The 17,990-nt window shown below is 44.2% G+C and overlaps 1 protein-coding gene across 3 annotated transcripts in view; it reads right to left on the minus strand.

Annotated features, from left to right (window-relative positions):
* The window catches only part of TCAIM (T cell activation inhibitor, mitochondrial), a 96,395-nt gene that overhangs the window by 76,076 nt on the left and 2,329 nt on the right, over window positions 1-17,990 (minus strand). For all 3 annotated transcript variants that reach the window (XR_012230965.1, XM_073568882.1, XM_073568873.1), the window contains exons 2-3: window positions 1,362-1,432; window positions 958-1,093 (exon numbers count right to left, since the gene is read on the minus strand). Coding sequence is in view for 2 of the 3 variants with exons in the window: in XM_073568882.1 (XP_073424983.1) it covers window positions 958-1,093; window positions 1,362-1,390 (165 nt within the window). In the remaining variant the exon portion in view is untranslated. The remainder of the gene's footprint in view (window positions 1-957; window positions 1,094-1,361; window positions 1,433-17,990) is intronic.

Here is a 17,990-nt window from a genome sequence, read left to right on the forward strand (position 1 = left end):
AGTGATGGTTTGTAGATCCATGTCTTCTGCTGGTGTAGGTCCACTGTGTTTTATCAAGACCAAAGTCAGCACAGTCGTCTACCAGGAAATTTTAGAGCACTTCATGCTTCCCTCTGCCGACAAGCTTTTTGGAGATGGAAATTTCATTCTCCAGCAGAACTTGGCACCTGTCCACACTGCCAAAAGTACCAATACCTGGTTTAAAAACAACACAATCACTATGCTTGATTGGCCAGCAAACTCATCTGATCTTAACCCCATAGAAAATCTATGGGGTATTATTGTCAAGAGGAGGATGAGACACACCAGACCCAACAATGCAGACGAGCTGAAGGTTGCTAGCAAAGCAACCTGGGCTTCCATAACACCTCACCAGTGCCACAGGTTGATCACCTCCATGCCACGCCGCATTGATGCAGTAATTGCTGCTAAAGGAGCCCCGACCAAGTACTGAGTGCATTTACTGAATATACATTTCAGTAGGCCAACATTTCAGATTTTAAAATCATTTTTTCAAGCTGTTGTTATAAAGTATTCTAATTTACTGAGATGATGACTTTTGGGTTTTCAATGGCTGTAAGCCATAATCATCAACATTAACAGAAATAAACACATGAAATAGATCACTCTGTTTGTAATGACCCTATATAATATATGAGTTACACTTTTTGTACTGAAGAACTGAAATAAATTAACTTTTTGATGATATTCTAATTTTGTGAGATGCACCTGTATAATCCTGAAAGTCGGTACAGATTCACCCACCAACGATCCTTAATTTTGCCTTAGCACGTTTCTTGTATCCTATCAGTGCAATTAGGAAATTTACCCCTTAACACTTGCTTCCCCAGAAATCTGATTCTCTTTTTGATAAAAAATAAAAGATGCATAGGGGCGCAGTTCTCTAGATTAGACATTGCTATAGAGAAACCGAATGGATGTGTAAAAGAAACTTACTCTTTCTCGTGGGTGCTGACCAAAGAAATCTGGGTGCACAGCAAAATAGAATGGCCTTAAGGCATTGACAGCATCAGCACCAGACAGGGACCTGGCGTGGACCAGATGAATATAAAGGAGATTACCACAACAGAGCCTAAAGAAACGAAAAATGTGCATAAATAAAAAAAATGGTTCATCAGATTCCCCTTTAAGGTCCAAATGTGTTACGTTCTCCCATTTTATTATTGATCTTGATCAACAGCACAGTAAAAAAATTGCTATTAGTAGCGTGGGCCGAAAGGAAAGGCATTATTGGGAGCGCTTATTCCGGGAGTCACCGTCAGGTCAGGGATGTCACTAGACGTGATTCTCCACGCACACTTGTATGGATTATGAATTATTCAGGTCAGCTTTCAACTTACCGCTTTGTAGCTCTGCAGCAGGCAAACATGTCACTTTTGGTGTGAAATCAAGAAGAAATCAAGAGGAGAGCCTGAAACAGAAAGAAATTATAAAGTTCAGTTCACACTCGGATATACTTTCTTTTACAGGGCATAACTGGGTGGGATGCAAATTAAAGAAAATAAATATAAAGCTTTTCATTTTACCTCTCTCTTTAGGCTAACTTCTTTTAAAACAAAATTAAGAATGAGAAAATCTAAAATATACTTTTTTTCCCCTAGTGTTGCAGATTGTACACAGATTTTAGAACATGCATAGCCAAAAAATAAATGACAGTATGATATCGCTGGAATATGACATTGGATTGCAGATATTAAGGCACCATTTTATTCATCTTCCTATGACCTACGAGATCATAAAGATGGCTTAGCAGGGTGATTTTACTAACAGATGCCCTTTAAATGTATGTTACAGCACGTTGGCTCAGTGGTTAGCACTGCAGTCTTGCAGCACTGGGGTCCTGGGTACATAGCCAACCAAGGACAACATCTACCAGAAGTTTGTATGTTCTCCCCATATCTGTGTGGGTTCTCCGGTTTCCTTCCACGCTCCAAAGACATACTGATAGGGAATCTAAATTGTGAGCCCCAATGGGGACAGATGTGATAATGTCTGTAAAGCGCTGTGGAATACGATGGTGCTATATAATAAGCAATCATATCATGGAGATTCCTTGTTCAATACTACGGAAATTGTGCAGCTTTTTCTAAATGGTGTATCCATTTTCCAGACTAATTTTCTTATCTGCAGTAAGCGCTCTTAATTCTTTCTGCAACTCATTACCATGTGTCTTTTTTCAAATCTTTTTTCAAATGCTGTCTGGCTGCCTGGTCCGGTGCCATCTTCCTGCTTATGGTGTCGCTTGCTCTTCTTCTTGTGATGCCATCCACCTTCTGTACTTTGCGCGGATTATGCGTTCTTTGACATCTACAGGGTTCCCCTTCGCCCTCTTGCGCGGTGCACTTCTCACTTGCGTCATTGCACACGAAGCAGAGAAGGTAGACAGAGAAGAGAGGAGGCGCCCAATGAAGACCAGTGACACCCATCGGACAGGACAGCCCCATAGAGGAGTATAATAAAAGGTGGATTTTTTCCTTGCAGGGCGAATTGGAGTCAAATAGACAGCAATTTTGAATGCTGTCACATGGGGTTGAAAGGTGGCGGCTGTAGGTTATATGGGAAAAACCTGGTGACAGGTTCCGTTTAAGATATCCTATATACGCAGTCACCACCTCCAACATTCTATTACAAAAAACTGACTAAATAGATGGAAAGGGACACATCTTCAGAGAAGGTCGACTGAACATAGGGAACACTTATGTAGGGCCAGTATGTGAGGGCACTTCCAAAAAATCATCTATAATCAAAAGTTGATTGTATACGACAGAACATAATGTATCAGAGAGGCGTCAGCCAAAGTGGTGGTGCATGCTCAGCTAACCAAAGAATTTTTGGGGTAGTGACCACCAACCAAATAGTAATGGGATCTACCTAAAGCATACTGAATGAAGCATAAAGCAAACCAAGGAGGGCCCATTTCAGCTGTATCTGGTTGCTTTCAATTTTATTCTGTAACCATTGGGCTTTTTAATTGTTTTTAATGTTTGACCTGTTTTGCATGTAGTCTTAATAAAGTTAACTGATTTTCATCATGGTGGTCCCATGCATACTTCTTGCTCTTGGTTTGTTGCATGCTCGGCTAACCCAGCCTTTTGGAAGGGAATTTAAACCCTCAATCTTGTGCGGAGTGTGAATCACAACTCCCAGGGTAAGGCCACGTTCACAGGTTCCGTATTTAGTCAGTACTTTACATCAGTATTTCTAAGCCAAAACAAGGAGTGGAACAATCAGCGGAAAAAGTTATAATAGAAACTTGTCACCACTTCTGCATTTTTCACCCACTCCTGGTTTTGGTTTACAAATACTGATGTAAAATACTGACCAAATACGGAAAGTGTGAACGTGGCCTAAGGTTGATACCCACTCACAAACAAGGCGGTTAAAGGAAGAAGGAACTGCGGAGAGAATATAGTCACACGTAGGCTCAGATGTGGCTGAAGATGTTAAAAAGAGGGAAAAGTACCGTAGTTATGCTGAATATTAAGTGTGTAGCACAAAAAAACAGTACAATGAAAAAGGAAAAAGTGCTTTTGCCAAAAATGTGAGTAAAATGAATTACTGCAAAATGCCACCCAAAAAAGAAATGGATAAAATCCTGGCTATACATGTAAAATGTATTGTTGCATACAGTATATATAGAACATGCTATGAACATGTCAGTGCATGAAGGTGACAGTGCTAACTGCAAAAATAAAATGTGTAAAATTTGCAAATGAAGTACATCTCTGCACTTTGGTTCATAAGTGAATATAATAATTTATGTAAAAAAAATACTGCCTGCCAAGGTGCTACAACTATACAGAAAAATAATGAATAACAAATAATAGAAATGTGGGTGCTAATCACCATGTGTAAAAATAGTAACAGCGTAATTATTATTTTGTCGTATGTATTTACTAGCTGAAGAGCCCGGTGTTGCCTGGACATAGTAACTAACTGTGGGTCCCGCTCTCCACCCGCCATCATGCTCTCTCCTTCCACAGCCCCGCTCTCCATGCGCCGTCCCGTTCTATCCCTCCGCAGCCCCGCTCTCTTCCTCACAGCTCTGCTCCCTACTCGCATCCCGCGCTTTCCCTCTGCAAACCTGCTCTCCAGCCGCCAGTGGGTTGGGCTATGTGGAGTATGCGTGACTTGATACATATACACACACACACACACACACACACACACAGCTTTACATATAGATTTATCAAGTGGGATGTGTTGTGAGCTAATTTTCGGATTTGCCTCTGGCTTCTGGTGAGGGTTATGGAGCTGGCTGTGCTGACAGAGGAGTAGTGAGTTCTCTATCTGGACTCCCTCTGTTGGTGAAGGGAGGTAATAAAGCTGATCTAAATGGCAGAGACTGGCCACCTGAGGAAGAGGACTGTGATTGGACATCAGGAGTTTCTGATTGGATTTAAGGCAGCCGGCTCCCTAGTTTCTTGCTGGTGATTTTTCCTAACTGTGGCTTCTGGTTTCCAGTTTGGTTCCTGCCTTCCTAAAGCTAAGTTTTCTCTGCTATTGTTCATATGAGTTTTTGTCTCGTTTACTTAGTTTTTGTGTTCAGCCAGCCCTGGCTGGGACTGGGCTGAATCCCCATTTTGTCTCTGATCAGTTGATCTCTTTTGCTCTGTCTTCAGAATATACCTGAGTGCTGATACAGTGATTTGAAGTCTAGCGACTTCAGGGCCTTTTTCTATCAGACGTGTTGGACATTCTTTTTGGCAGGGTTTTTTACGTGATTGCAGACAGCAGCTTTTCTTTCCTGTCCTTTCTAGTTAGCGAGGGCCCCATCGTTGGCTCAGCCTATCTTTCTACCCGTGTCTGTGTTTTCATCTTGTTTCTCCGACAATACATGTTGGGGGCTGTCTATTGCTTTGGGGTCTGCTCTGGGGCAGTTTAGATTTTCCCTTTCTTTCGGCTTATTTAGTTCTCCGGCCGTGACGAGGCGTCTAGGACCACCGTAGGCACGCTCCACGGCTACTGCTAGTTGTTGTGGATAGCATCAGGGATCTGCTATCCGCTAGTTACCAACCTCTCCGGTTTTCTGGGCTTAGCTTGCTTTTTGTTTTTTCCTCCTCGGTGACTCATTCATAACAGGGATGTATCATAAAAAAATAATAAACCAAAGTGCAAGTCACTATAGTATAAATAGTGTCCATGTTCAAACTGGACATAATTGCAATAGATCTCATATAGTATTGTGGCTGGCCGTTGATTTCTTCCCTTATCCAAAACTCTTCATTCCGAAACACCCCCCCCCCCACAAAAAAACAATTAACACGTGGAGTGCTGATACTGGTTTCCTTATCTAGATTACGGTAATTCGAACGAAATCTAAAAATGAATTTTTAATAAAAACATACAAACCCACTTGCATTCAAGTCGTGCTAACCTCTTGTTGAGGTTGCCACCTTTTAATCCCACCATTAATTTATTAATGCCTTTGATTCGTAGCAATTGGGAGTTACATTGATAGATTTAAGTTTTTCGGGATAGTTTTCAAAGAAGCAATGTCAAACTTTCAAGGCTTTTTTTTAATATCTCTTACTTGTTCTCTTATTCTGATACGGAGCTTTCATTAGTTAAACCAATATACAGCTCTGGCAAAAATTAAGAGACCACTGCAAAATTTTCAGTTTGTCTGATTTTTCCCTTTATAGGAATATTTTTGAGTAAAATGTAAAATTGCTCTTTTATTCTAAAAACTACTGACAACAGGTCTTCGAATTTCCAAGCACTAAATTTTGTATTTATTTTCAGAAAATGAGTAATCGTCAAAATAACAAAAACAAAAAAATGCTTGCAGATCTCAAATAATGCTAAGAAAACAAGTACTTATTTATGTAGAAACAACAATACTCATGTTTTAACTCAGAAAGAGTTCAGAAATCAATATTTTGTGGAATAACCATGATTTTTAATCACAGTCTTCATGCGTCTTGGCATGCTTTCCACCAGTCTTTCACACTGCTTTTGGGTGACCTTATGCCACTCCTGGCACAAAAATTTAAGCAGTTCTTCTTTGTTTGATGGCTTGTGACTATCCATCTTCCTCTTGATTACATTCCAGAGGTTTTCAATGGGGTTCAGGTCTGGAGACTGGGCTGGCCATGACAGGGTCTTGATGTGGTGGTCCTTCATCCACACATTGATTGACCTAGCTGTGTGGCATGGGGCTTTGTCCAGCTGGAAAAAACCAGTCTTCAGAGTTGTGGAACATTGCCTGAGCAGAAGGAAGCAAGTGCTTTTCAAGGAAAACCTTGTATGTGGCTTCATTCATTCATCCTTCGCAAAGATTAACCTGCCCAATTCCACCCTTGCTTAAGCATCCCCAGATCATCACCTATCCACCACCAAATTTCACAGTGGGTGCAACACACTTTGGCTTGTACGTCTCTCCAGGTCTCCGTCTAACCATTAGACAACCAGGTATTGGGCAAAGCTGAAAATTAGACTCATCAGAGAAGATTACCTTACTCCAGTCCTATATGGACCAATTCTTATGGTCTTTGGCATATTTCAGCCTTGCTCTCCTTTGCCTCTCATTGATGTAAGTTTTTTTTTCTAACTTTACATGACTTGAGGCCTGCCTCTAGGAGCCTACTCAATTCATCTATATAGAAAAGGTAAATTATTTCCTTCGCTCAACCTTTGTCCAGCAGTTGAAATATTTGTCATACTAGTAGTGGAAGAAATTAATATGTATAGTAAGATTAAGCATTTCAATATTAATATAAATAAAAAACGGATGGCCTTAGAAGAACTCAAAACTTGGAATGATGTTGGCTGATAAAAGGGGGTAATTTAGTGATCTGGCCATGTAAAAAAAATATGAAGAACAAGCGATTACACTGTTGAGGAATCAGCGATGTTACAAGAAACTTATCTAATCCCACAGCTACTGTACAAGATGAATTGGTAACCATCTTAAACCAGGCGTATTAGAGAGGAATTATACAAACAAAATCTTGGAGGCACTTCAAGATATTAATCCATGCATTCTAACTTTCTGATTCCCAAAATTCATAAACATGAGGCGATCATCTCAGGTAACGGTGGTTTGTGTGAAGTTCTGTGTCAATTTATTGATCTTTACTTGAAACCTCTGTCATCTGCCCTACCCTCTTATTAAGAATACCACTTTGGTCTTGAACAGACTGGATGGTCTAAATTTAGATCATTTTGGTGATGTCGAAAGTGGAATCATTGTATACATCAAGTAGGAAGATGTTATTTCAGAAGTGTCTTAGTTTTTTGGAAAATAACAATTTAGACCAAGACCTGGGCAATTACTGACACTCTTTAAATTTATTCTTAAACAATATTTTGTTTTCAAAGATTGTTATCATCTGCAATTACAAGATACAGCAATGAGGGCCACTCATGTGCCTTCTGTTGCCAATCTCTCCTTAGGTGCATGTGAGCACCGCATCTGTATGATGCATCCAGTGAAAAACATTTGTTGCTTCCAGAAATGGAGGTGTTATATTGATATTCCTTTTCTTTCGGGAGGGCACCTACCTCTATTTATACAAGAACTAATTACAAATACATGCAACATTCATTTGCTTTATATAAATCTGGTATACACTTGGATTTTCTCAACATCCACATTATGACCACTGAATACGGGAAGATTGAAACAGATATTTACCATGAACCTACAGCTGTGAATTAATTGTTGTGTGGCAATTATGCAGATCTTCCCTCCACAGTACAAGGCATTCCAGATGGACAGTTCTTGAGATTCAAACGCAACTGTTCTAGTCATGGTCAAAAGTACGAAAAGCTTGAGACCTCAGGCTACACTTTCAGGATGTCGGCTATAGATATGGTTATTGAACAGCTAAGAGAACATCTAGAACCAAATTACTATGTCCGAACTGAGAAATGGATGAATCAAAAGTAGAAAATAATATACGACTCATTACTTCTTATAATGTGTAAAGAATCTAATATTAGCACACATTCAGCACAATCTGCAGGCGGACGTTCCCTTCCAGCGGGGCTGGGTCTAACTGTCCATGCGTTGCCATTTTGTCTTTCTGATGCATCATCTTCGACCATCCCCTCGTCCCTCTATTTAACTTCCACTCTGTCTGTGTTATGTTACACGCCGCCTGAAGAAATTTACACAAAACACATCTTGTAGCGCGGCATTATTGTGCAGTATGTAGCATTGAAGGTTGAGTTATTCTATAATTCGAATTTGAATTGAGTCATTTTAGTGTGTTACTTTGTCTCCCTCATAATTAACCCCTTCACAACATACAATGTACATTTAGGTCATATGTGGTGTCCCTGACTTTGTGAGACCCTGCATTTTTTCCGGCATGATCCCGGATTTAATTAGCTACCAAAATACACAAAAACTTCAAATCGCCACCCTTTTGCCCAATTAAAACAATTAAAAAAAATGAAAAATAGTCATATTGGGTATTGCTGGCTTGTAAAAGTCAAATTATCAAAAAATAAAGTAAAATTATCCAATCGGTAAATTACATAACGAGAAAAAAAAAAAAAAAAAATCAAACTTCCAGAATTAATTTTTTTTGTTAGCCGCAACATTCAAATAAAACGTAAGAAGAGGCAATCAAAATGTTGTATATACCCCAAAATGGTATCAGCCAAAACATCTGCTCAGAGTACAAAAAATAAGCCAGAAATCAGCACTATACCCTGAAATTTTAAGGTTTTACTGGTCTCGGTAAATGGTGACACAAGCAACGTTTGTGTGCAGCGCCAGGTGGTCATGTGTGCCCACTACTTAAGAGAAATGAATATTCACTTCCCTCCACTCCCATGGGAGGGGAGAGAGGTGAACAGTGGCGTACTGCCAATGGCGGCAGGCCACGCAACTGCTATGGGGGCTCCCCCGAGGGGTGAGGAGGCCCGCTGGAGTCAGACCGCAACGGCTGTGCCAGGGGCGGACATACCGCATATGTGCAGCCGGTGCGGCTGCACCGGGGTCCAGAGGCTTCGGGGGACCCCTGAAGGGTGGCTAATAATGAGGGCAATCTGGCCTGTTTATCTGGTCCCGAGGCTCTGGGGGGCCCTGGCCAGATTGCCCTCATGTGCGGCGGGTAGAGAGAGATCCCTGCAGCTCCACTGCCCACAAGAGAAAATGGCAGAGGAGCTGCAGTGATCCATCCTGAGTCCTGCCAGCGCTTCCTGTCTCACACAGCAGTCAGCTGCACGGCTGGATGACATAATTCAGTGCCGCGGTCGCAGTGCCAGTGAGAGGAAGCTGCCGGCGACAGTGATGCTGTGGCTGCGGGAGAGCGTGTGAAGAGGTGAGAGGTGCTATCTGGTGTGTGTACGTACGTGCGTGCGTACGTGTGTAGAGATGAGTGGTGGTGTGTGTGTGCGTGCATATCACTGCAGGGGAATGTGCAGAGGTGAATGGTGCTGTGTGTCTGTGTAGGTGGAGGAGAGGGCAATGATGGGGGTGATGGAGAGAAGGCAATGATGGGGGTGACGGAGAGAGAGCAATGATGGGGGTGGTGAAAAGGACAATGATGTCAGTGGTCGAAAGGGCAATAATGGGGTGGTGGGGAGGAGGAAATGATGGAGGTGGTGGAATGGGATGATTGGGTGGTGGGGAAGAGGCAATGATGGTAGAAAGGGCAATGATGGGGATGGTGGAGGAGAAAATGATGAAGGTGGTGGAATGGGCAATGATGGGGGTGGTGGGGATGAAAATGATGGGCGTGGTGGGGAAGAAAGCAATGATGGAGGTGGTGGAGTGGGCAATGATCGGGGTGGTAGGGAAAAGGCAATGATGATCATGGTGGAAAGGGCAATTATGGTGGTGCTGGGGAGGAGGAAATGATGGAGGTGTGGAGGGGAATGGGCAGTGATGGGGGTGATGGGAGAAAAGGCAATGATGGTGGTAGTGGAAAGGACTGATGGTGGAAAGGGAAATGATGGGGTGATAGGGGATGAGGAAATGATGAAGGTGGTGGAATGGGCAGTGATGGGGGTGGTGGGGGAGAAGGCAATGATGGTGTCAGTGGAAAGGACAATGATGGAGGTGTGTCATGAACTCATTTTCTGCTCCACCAGTTGAGAGTTCCCCTTCCGTTCTCCCTCTGGTGGTGACAGGAGGTAGTGCGGTTTGTTTAAGTGGTAGTGATCTGCCACCTGATGATGAGGAAGATAACGATTGGATCTCTGGAGTATCAGACTGGATATAAGACAGCCGACGCCCTATCCGGGTGCTGGTGATTCAGTCTGCTTCTCAGGTCCTGGACTTCAGCTCTCTTCCAGTCTTCTCAAGTTAAGTTTGTTTTTTGCTAATGTTCACACTTGCGCTTGTTGGTCAATTCAGTTTTTTGTGTAATCAGCCTGTCCCTGCTGGGGCTATGCTGAAATTCCACTCCTATTAATCAGTATTTGCCAATCTGCTTTTTGTCCCTTATTAGATTGGCCTCTTTTTTGCTCTGTCTCAGAATATTTCAGAGTGCTGATATAGGTTTAGAAGTCTAGTGACTTCAGGGTTAATTTTGCTATCAGAAGTGTTGGACAATATTTTTGTAGGTTTTTTTGGCAGATTGCAGACAGTGTCTTTCCTTTTCTGTCCTTTTTAGTTAGCCGGGCCCCATCGTTTGCTCAGCCTATTTTCCTGCCTTTGTATTTTCATCTTGTTTCACCGTCAATACATGTGGGGGGTTGTCTTTCCTTTGGGGTCTGCTCTGGGGCAGTAAGTTTTCCTCTTTTCTTGCTTTAGGCTTATGTAGTTCTCCAGTTGTGACGAGGCATCTAGGACCAAAGTAGGAACGCTCCACGACTGCTGCTAGTTGTGCGGGTAAGATCAGGGATCTGCAATCTGCATAGTTACCAACTTCTCTGGTTTTCTGAGACTTAGCTTGTTGTCTTTTTTTTTCCTCCTCGGTTTCCCATTCATAACAGAAGTGGTAGGGAAGGAGGCAATGATGGAGGTGGTGGAGTGGGCAATGATGGGGGTGGTAGGAAAAAGGCAATGATGGTTATGGTGGAAAGGGCAATTATGGTGGTGCTGGGGAGAAGGAAATGATGGAGGTGGTGGAATGGGCAATGATGGGGGTGATGGGGGAAAAGGCAATGATGGTGGTAGTGGAAAGGACAATGATGGTGGAAAGGGAAATGATGGGGTGATAGGGGATGAGGAAATGATGGAGGTGGTGGAATGGGCAGTGATGGGGTGGTGGGGGAGAAGGCAGTGATGGTGTCAGTGCAAAGGACAATGATGGAGGTGGTAGGGAAGGAGGCAATGATGGGGTGGTGGGGGAGAGGGCAATGATGGGGTGGCTGGGGAGAAAGCAATGATGGAGGTGGTGGAAACGGCAATGATGAGTGTGGTGAGGGAGAAAGCAATGATGGAGGTGGTGGAAAGTAAAATGATGGGAGTGGTGGAGGAGAAAGCAATGATGGAGGTGGTGGGGGAAAAGGCAATGATGGAGGTAGTGGAAAGGGCAATGATGGGGGTGCTGGGAGAGAAGGCAATAATGGGGTGGGGGAGAAGACAATAATGGGATTCGGGGAGAGGAGGACAATGAGGGGTGTGGGGGATTGGGAATGGAGGAAGGGGGATTTATAATGGATTTAGGAACAGGAGGAGGTGGAGGAAGACATTATATTTAACACAGTATACAGTGTATTCACTTATTATACATATTGTGGTGTAGTGACCACTGTGTCCGCTAGGGGGCGCTGTGTGGGTGTCCCAGGACAGGCGTAGAAGCATTTCCAGTGTCCTGATAGATGTAGGATGCTGAATGATCGTAATGTATCTCAAGGTGGGTGGCCTTGAGATGAAGACTTGTGTATGTGTTGATCAGCAGTGATACTGCTTAGTTTCCGTGCCAATGGGTTAGGGAGAGCTACCTACAAATCCACCCAGGGGTGTGGCTAGAACGCCATAGTAAAGAATATATGAATGCTCGTAGGACCTGTGATGAGGTCATAGCCATGTGACCCGGTGGGCGTGGCTACGGACTATATAAGGTGGCCAGGGTAGGTCACATGACTGAATGCTTGAACCCGGTTGGTCCGTTGTGGAAGGTCCCGTTGGGAGATGGGGCTTCCTGCCTGACAGCACGTGAATGCTGTGAGTAATGGCTAACGTGAGACCGACTGAAGGAAGATGGGTCTGCCTTCCTGTACACGTGAGATGTGTGTGTGAGAGTTCCCTGGAGGGAATGAATGTCTGCACTGAGAAGCAGCCATGAGGTAAACCCGGACAGGGGATATAACAGTGAGGCTGAAGAGCCTGTGTACTGGACATTGCACAACCTGTGTGACCACAGGATAAGCAGAGTGACGCTCTGTCATGGACGCTATGCTGTTGGTATGAACTTTCTGTTGCTGTTCCTGGTTTATGATGCCTAATAAACCACATGGACTGTTGGAGTTATGTTAAGAAATCTGTGCCGGATGTGATTTATTGGCTGCCAAGCGAGTGTCCCCAACCTTGAATGACAGCGCTACCTTACAATATACATATGTACAGCACCATCCCTCACTATATAGTGTGGTCACTTTTTATGCAAATCACAGTCCCTTAGTATATAGTGTACTCACTTATGTATGGCACAGTCCCCTTAGTATATAGTGTACTCACTTTTCATAACAAGATCCTTAGTTACATAGTTTCCTCTTTTATCATATATAACACTTCCTTATTACATACCATCCTCTAGTTATATACGGTGCCGTCCCTTATTATATAGCTTCATCTGCTGTTATGTACAGTGCTGTCTCTTACATAGTGTATTATTGTTGTTTTTGTTATTCACAGTGCCCTTTTTTATTACATAGTCCGCTCGCTTGTTAGAAATAAAATGACTGCTGATGGAGGAGCCGGTGACCAGACTACCAGTCCATCATTTCCTCCATTAGAAAAGAAGCTTTCCCATGCTCCATCAGCCATCATTGCATTATATATCTAACAAGAGAGGACGGTATGTAATAAAAAACAAGGCTCTATATAATCCAATAGGTAAGGGATGGTGCTGTACATAGCAAGAGAGGGCACTGTATAAGGGACAACAGTATACATAATAAAGGAGACTAGATAATATATACATGTATGTGTGTGGAGATATATATATATATATATATATATATATATATATATCTTCCTGCTCACACCCACTGGGGATGGTCTTTGTTGTCCTTTCTCATTCTCAGGTCCTCTACCATATATAATACTAGCTGAAGAGCCCGGCGTTGCCTGGGCATTGTAACCAACTGTGGTTAGTTATAACAAATTATAATGAATATATTGCACATAAAAACATTTCACATCATATATTCAACACTACAGATTTGCAACAAAAATTAACTAAACGATTACCCAAGTAGTGATAGTATTTTATTTTCAACTCATTCAAGAGCCTTTTGATAAACAACATGTTTGGTTTTTCCTTTTGGTGCAAAGATGAACAGAATTTTGGCAGTTCCAACTCTTGAACAGATCACGTAAAGTTAAGCATGAAGATTGCAAATCGATCCCTACTACTTTCAAGGACTGTCCCTGAGCATTGTTAATGGACATTGCAAATAGCAGTTGAACTGGAAACTGGAGGTGTTTAAAATAAAAAAACAAATCAGATGAAATGAGTGGAATTCTTGGAATGAAAATGTCCTCTCCTTTGGCACATCCTGTTTCTGAGCTGTGTATCTAATAGCCCTATCCTGTGTGATAATGTCTGCTGACTGAGCTGTGTACCTAATCCTCTCCTGTGTGATACACAGCTCAGCAGTCAGTATCACACAGGATAGGATTAGATACACGGCTGAGTCATCAGTAACACACGATAGGATTAGATACACAGCTCAGCAGAAAGTATCTAATCCTATCGTGTGTTACTGATGACTCAGCCGTGTATCTAATCCTATCCTGTGTGATACTGACTGCTGAGCAGTGTATCTAATCCTATCCTGTGTGATACTGACTGCTGAGCTGTGCATCTAATCCTATGTGATACTGCCTGCTGAGCTGTGTATCTAATCCTATCCTGTGTGATACTGCCTGCTGAGCAGTATCTAATCCTATCCTGTGTGATACCGCCTGCTGAGCCGTGTATCTGACCCTATCCTGTGTGATACCGTCTACTGAGCCGTGTATCTAACCCTATCCTGTGTGATACCGTCTGCTGAGCCGTGCATCTAACCCTATCCTGTGTGATACTGACTGCTGAGCCGTGTACCTAATCCTATCATGTGTGTTACTGACTACTCAGCCGTGTATCTAATCCTATCCTGTGATATTGACTGCTGAGCCGTGTATCTAATCCTATCCTGTGTGATACTGACTGCTGAGCCGTGTATCAAATCCTATTCTGTGTGATACTCTCTGCTGAGCCGTGTATCTATTCCTATCCGATATTGACTGCTGAGCTGTGTATCTAATCCTATCCTGTGTGATACTGACTGCTGAGCAGTGTATCTAATCCTATCCTGTGTGATACTGGGCTCCCCCTGCAGTCTGTGTCAGAGTGTGGTCTGTGTTGGCACGGTAATAAATTGTGTTATTTCCAGCTTTACAGAAGGACGATAACACCATAGAAATGATAAGAATAATAGGCCTCAGTTACCACAACTGTCTACAAAGAAAACTGTTGCTGATAGCAACCAATCACAGCTCATTTTTCATCTTTTAAACAGCTCTGGGACAGCGTGGCGAGTTTTGAGTGGCGTCTTTTGTGTTTCAACTTTTATGTGGCGAGGTTGGTGTATGTGTGGTGAAATGTGTGTTGAGGGTGGTATATGTGTTGAAGCACGTGATAGTGTGTGGCGCATTTTGTGTGTGGCGAGTATCCCATGTCAGGGCCCCACCTTAGCAACTTTATGGTATATACTCTTTGGCGCCATCACTCTCATTCTTTAAGTCCCCCTTGTCCACATCTGGCAGCTGTCAATTTGCCTCCAACACTTTTCCTTTCACTTTTTCCCCCATTATGTAGATAGGGGCAAAATTGTTTGGTGAATTGGAACGCGCGGGGTTAAAATTTTACCTTACAACATAGCCTATGACGTTCTCGGGGTCCAGACGTGTGACTGTGCATAATTTTGTGGCTGTAGCTACAACGGTGCAAATGCCAATCCCGGACATACACACACACACATACATACACTTATTCCCCATTATGTACCTAGGGAAAAAAAATTGTTTGGTGAATTGGAACACGCAGGGTTAAAATTTCGCCTCACAACACAGCCTATGACACTCTCGGGGTCCAGACGTGTGACTGTGCATTTTGTGGCTGTAGCTGCAACGGTGCGGATACCAATCCCAGACATACACACATTCAGCTTTATATATTAAAGTATTAATTTCTCTTAAATAGCGGAACACGTGACCATCGGCAGCAGCAGGAAGCCTGTGGCTAACACCGCGCGCTACTGAAGAGCAATGAATACTCACTGCTCTATGGGCGCACAGTCCCGGCGAGCATTCCTGCAGCTGTGGCCTGCTTGTGAGCAGGTCATGACGTCCCTGCCATGCGCTGCTTATAAGTATAAAGCAGTTGCTGGCACCGGAGCAGGACACTGCAAGGAAGCGGAGAAAGGTAAGTGTAACTTTTTTTTTTTATGTTTTCTGATGGGGCCATGTGTACCAGGATGGGGGCCAATTATAAGGATGGGGCCATGCATACCAGAATAGGGATGAGGGAGCCATGCATAACAGGGTAGGGATGAGGGGGCCATGTGTATCAGAATGGGGATGAGGGGACCATATATACCAGGATAGGGGATATTAAGTACAGAATTGACCACATTTTTTGCTTTAGTTTTTTTCCTAATTTCCTCCTCTAAAACCTAGGTGCGTCTTACAGTCCAAAAAATATGGTATTTCACGAGTGTTGTCCTTTTGTTTGTTCAACCGCTTTTTGAGGATTGACCACAGATTCTCAATGGGAATGAGATCTGGGGAGTTTCCTGGCCATGGACCCAAAATGTTAATGTTTTATTCAGCCAGCCATTTAGCTATCAATTTTGCTTAGTAACTTAAGCCCCCTTCACACATAGCGAGATCGCTAGCGATGTCGCTAAAGCATCAACGATTTTGTGACGCAAGAGCGATATCGCTACATGTGATACTTACCTCCAACCTGGCTCCACGCTGGATATCGCTGATCGCGCGAGATCGTCCTGGTCCATTTCTCGTCGGCGGCTTCCTGCTGGCGCCGACGAACGACTCAATGGACGCGGGAGGAAGTCGTCAGCAGAGCTGCCATCTGACAGGTAAGTAACGACCGCCGACCGCTGCTGCGTCGCTGTTGAGATCTGCCTGTCTTGCAGCTCACTAGAGACCATTTAGCGATGCACCAGCGATTCTGACCGGGTTGTATCGTTGTCGGGATCGCTGGTGCATCACTAAATGTAACGGGACCTTTAGTCTCCATCATGCTGGGAAAAGCTTTATCACCAAATTGCTCCTACAGTGTTGGGAAAAGTTGCTGTTGGAGGATTTCTACATACCAATCTATTTGTGTCAGTATCCTTAGGCCATATTGTGTGTCAGCCCAAGATTGAGGGTGTGTAATGGTCACATGTGTCAGTATGTAGCGATACGACCACAGGCATCCAGTGAAAAGTCTCCTGGATGTGTGTGGTGTGGTTGATGGAGATACGGGACACTCAGGCTGCCCGACCCCAGATTACACCGGAGCCCCTGATGGCGCTTATAGACAAGGAAGGAAATAGTCCATTGTAATAAAATGAAACGCACTTTAGAAATAGATACAAGTGGTGAGACATCTGGTTATATATAATATACTAGATGGTGGCTCGATTCTAACGCATCGGGTATTCTAGAATTTGTATGTAGTTTATTTATGAAGTTTTAATAATAATGCGCCCCCCAATCCTGATATGCATGGTCCTCTCACCCCCGAATCCTGATATGCATGGTACCCCTCCCACCTTCCTGGAATGCATGGTCCCCTCACCCCCCCAATCCTGGTATGCATGGTCCCCTCACGCCCCAATCCTGATATGCATGGTCTCCTCACCCCCCCATCCTGATATGCATGGTACCCATCACCACCCAATCCTGGTAAGCATGGTTCCCTCACCCTCCAATCCTGGAATGCATGGTCCTCTCACCCCCCTTTCCTGGTATGTATGGTCCTCTCACCCCCCTTTCCTGGTATGCATGGTCCTCTCACCCCCCTTTCCTGGTATGCATGGTCCTCTCACCCCCCTTTCCTGGTATGCATGGTCCTCTCACCCCCCTTTCCTGGTATGCATGGTCCTCTCACCCCCCTTTCCTGGTATGCATGGTCCTCTCAACCCCCTTTCCTGGTATGCATGGTCCTCTCACCCCCCTTTCCTGGTATGCATGGATCCCTCACGCCCCAATCCTGATATGCATGGTCCCCTCACCCCCCCATCCTGATATGCATGGTACCCCTCACCCCCCAATCCTGGTAAGCATGGTCCCCTCACCCTCCAATCCTGGAATGCATGGTCCTCTCACCCCCCTTTCCTGGTATGCATGGTTCCCTCACGCCCCAATCCTGATATGCATGGTCCCCTCACCCCCCCATCCTGATATGCATGGTACCCCTCACCCCCCCAATCCTGGTATGCATGGTACCCCTCACCCCCCCAATCCTGGTATGCATGGTACCCCTCACCCTCCAATCCTGGAATGCATGGTCCTCTCACCCCCCTTTCCTGGTATGCATGGTCCTCTCACCCCCCTTTCCTGGTATGCATGGTCCTCTCACCCCCCCAATCCTGATATGCATGGTACCCCTCACCCCCCAATCCTGGAATGCATGGTCCTCTCACCCCCCAATCCTGGAATGCATGGTCCCGTCCCCCCACCCCTGATATGCATGGTCCCCCTCACCCCCCACCCCCATTCCCTGGTATGCATGGTCCCCCTCACCCCCCTTTCCTGGTATGCATGGTCCCCCTCACCCCCCTTTCCTGGTATGCATGGTCCCCCTCACCCCCCTTTCCTGGTATGCATGGTCCCCCTCACCCCC

Source organism: Dendrobates tinctorius, unplaced genomic scaffold (assembly GCF_039654945.1).
Source record: "Dendrobates tinctorius isolate UK_male_01 unplaced genomic scaffold, ASM3965494v1 ptg000005l, whole genome shotgun sequence".
Lineage (NCBI taxonomy): Eukaryota > Metazoa > Chordata > Amphibia > Anura > Dendrobatidae > Dendrobates > Dendrobates tinctorius.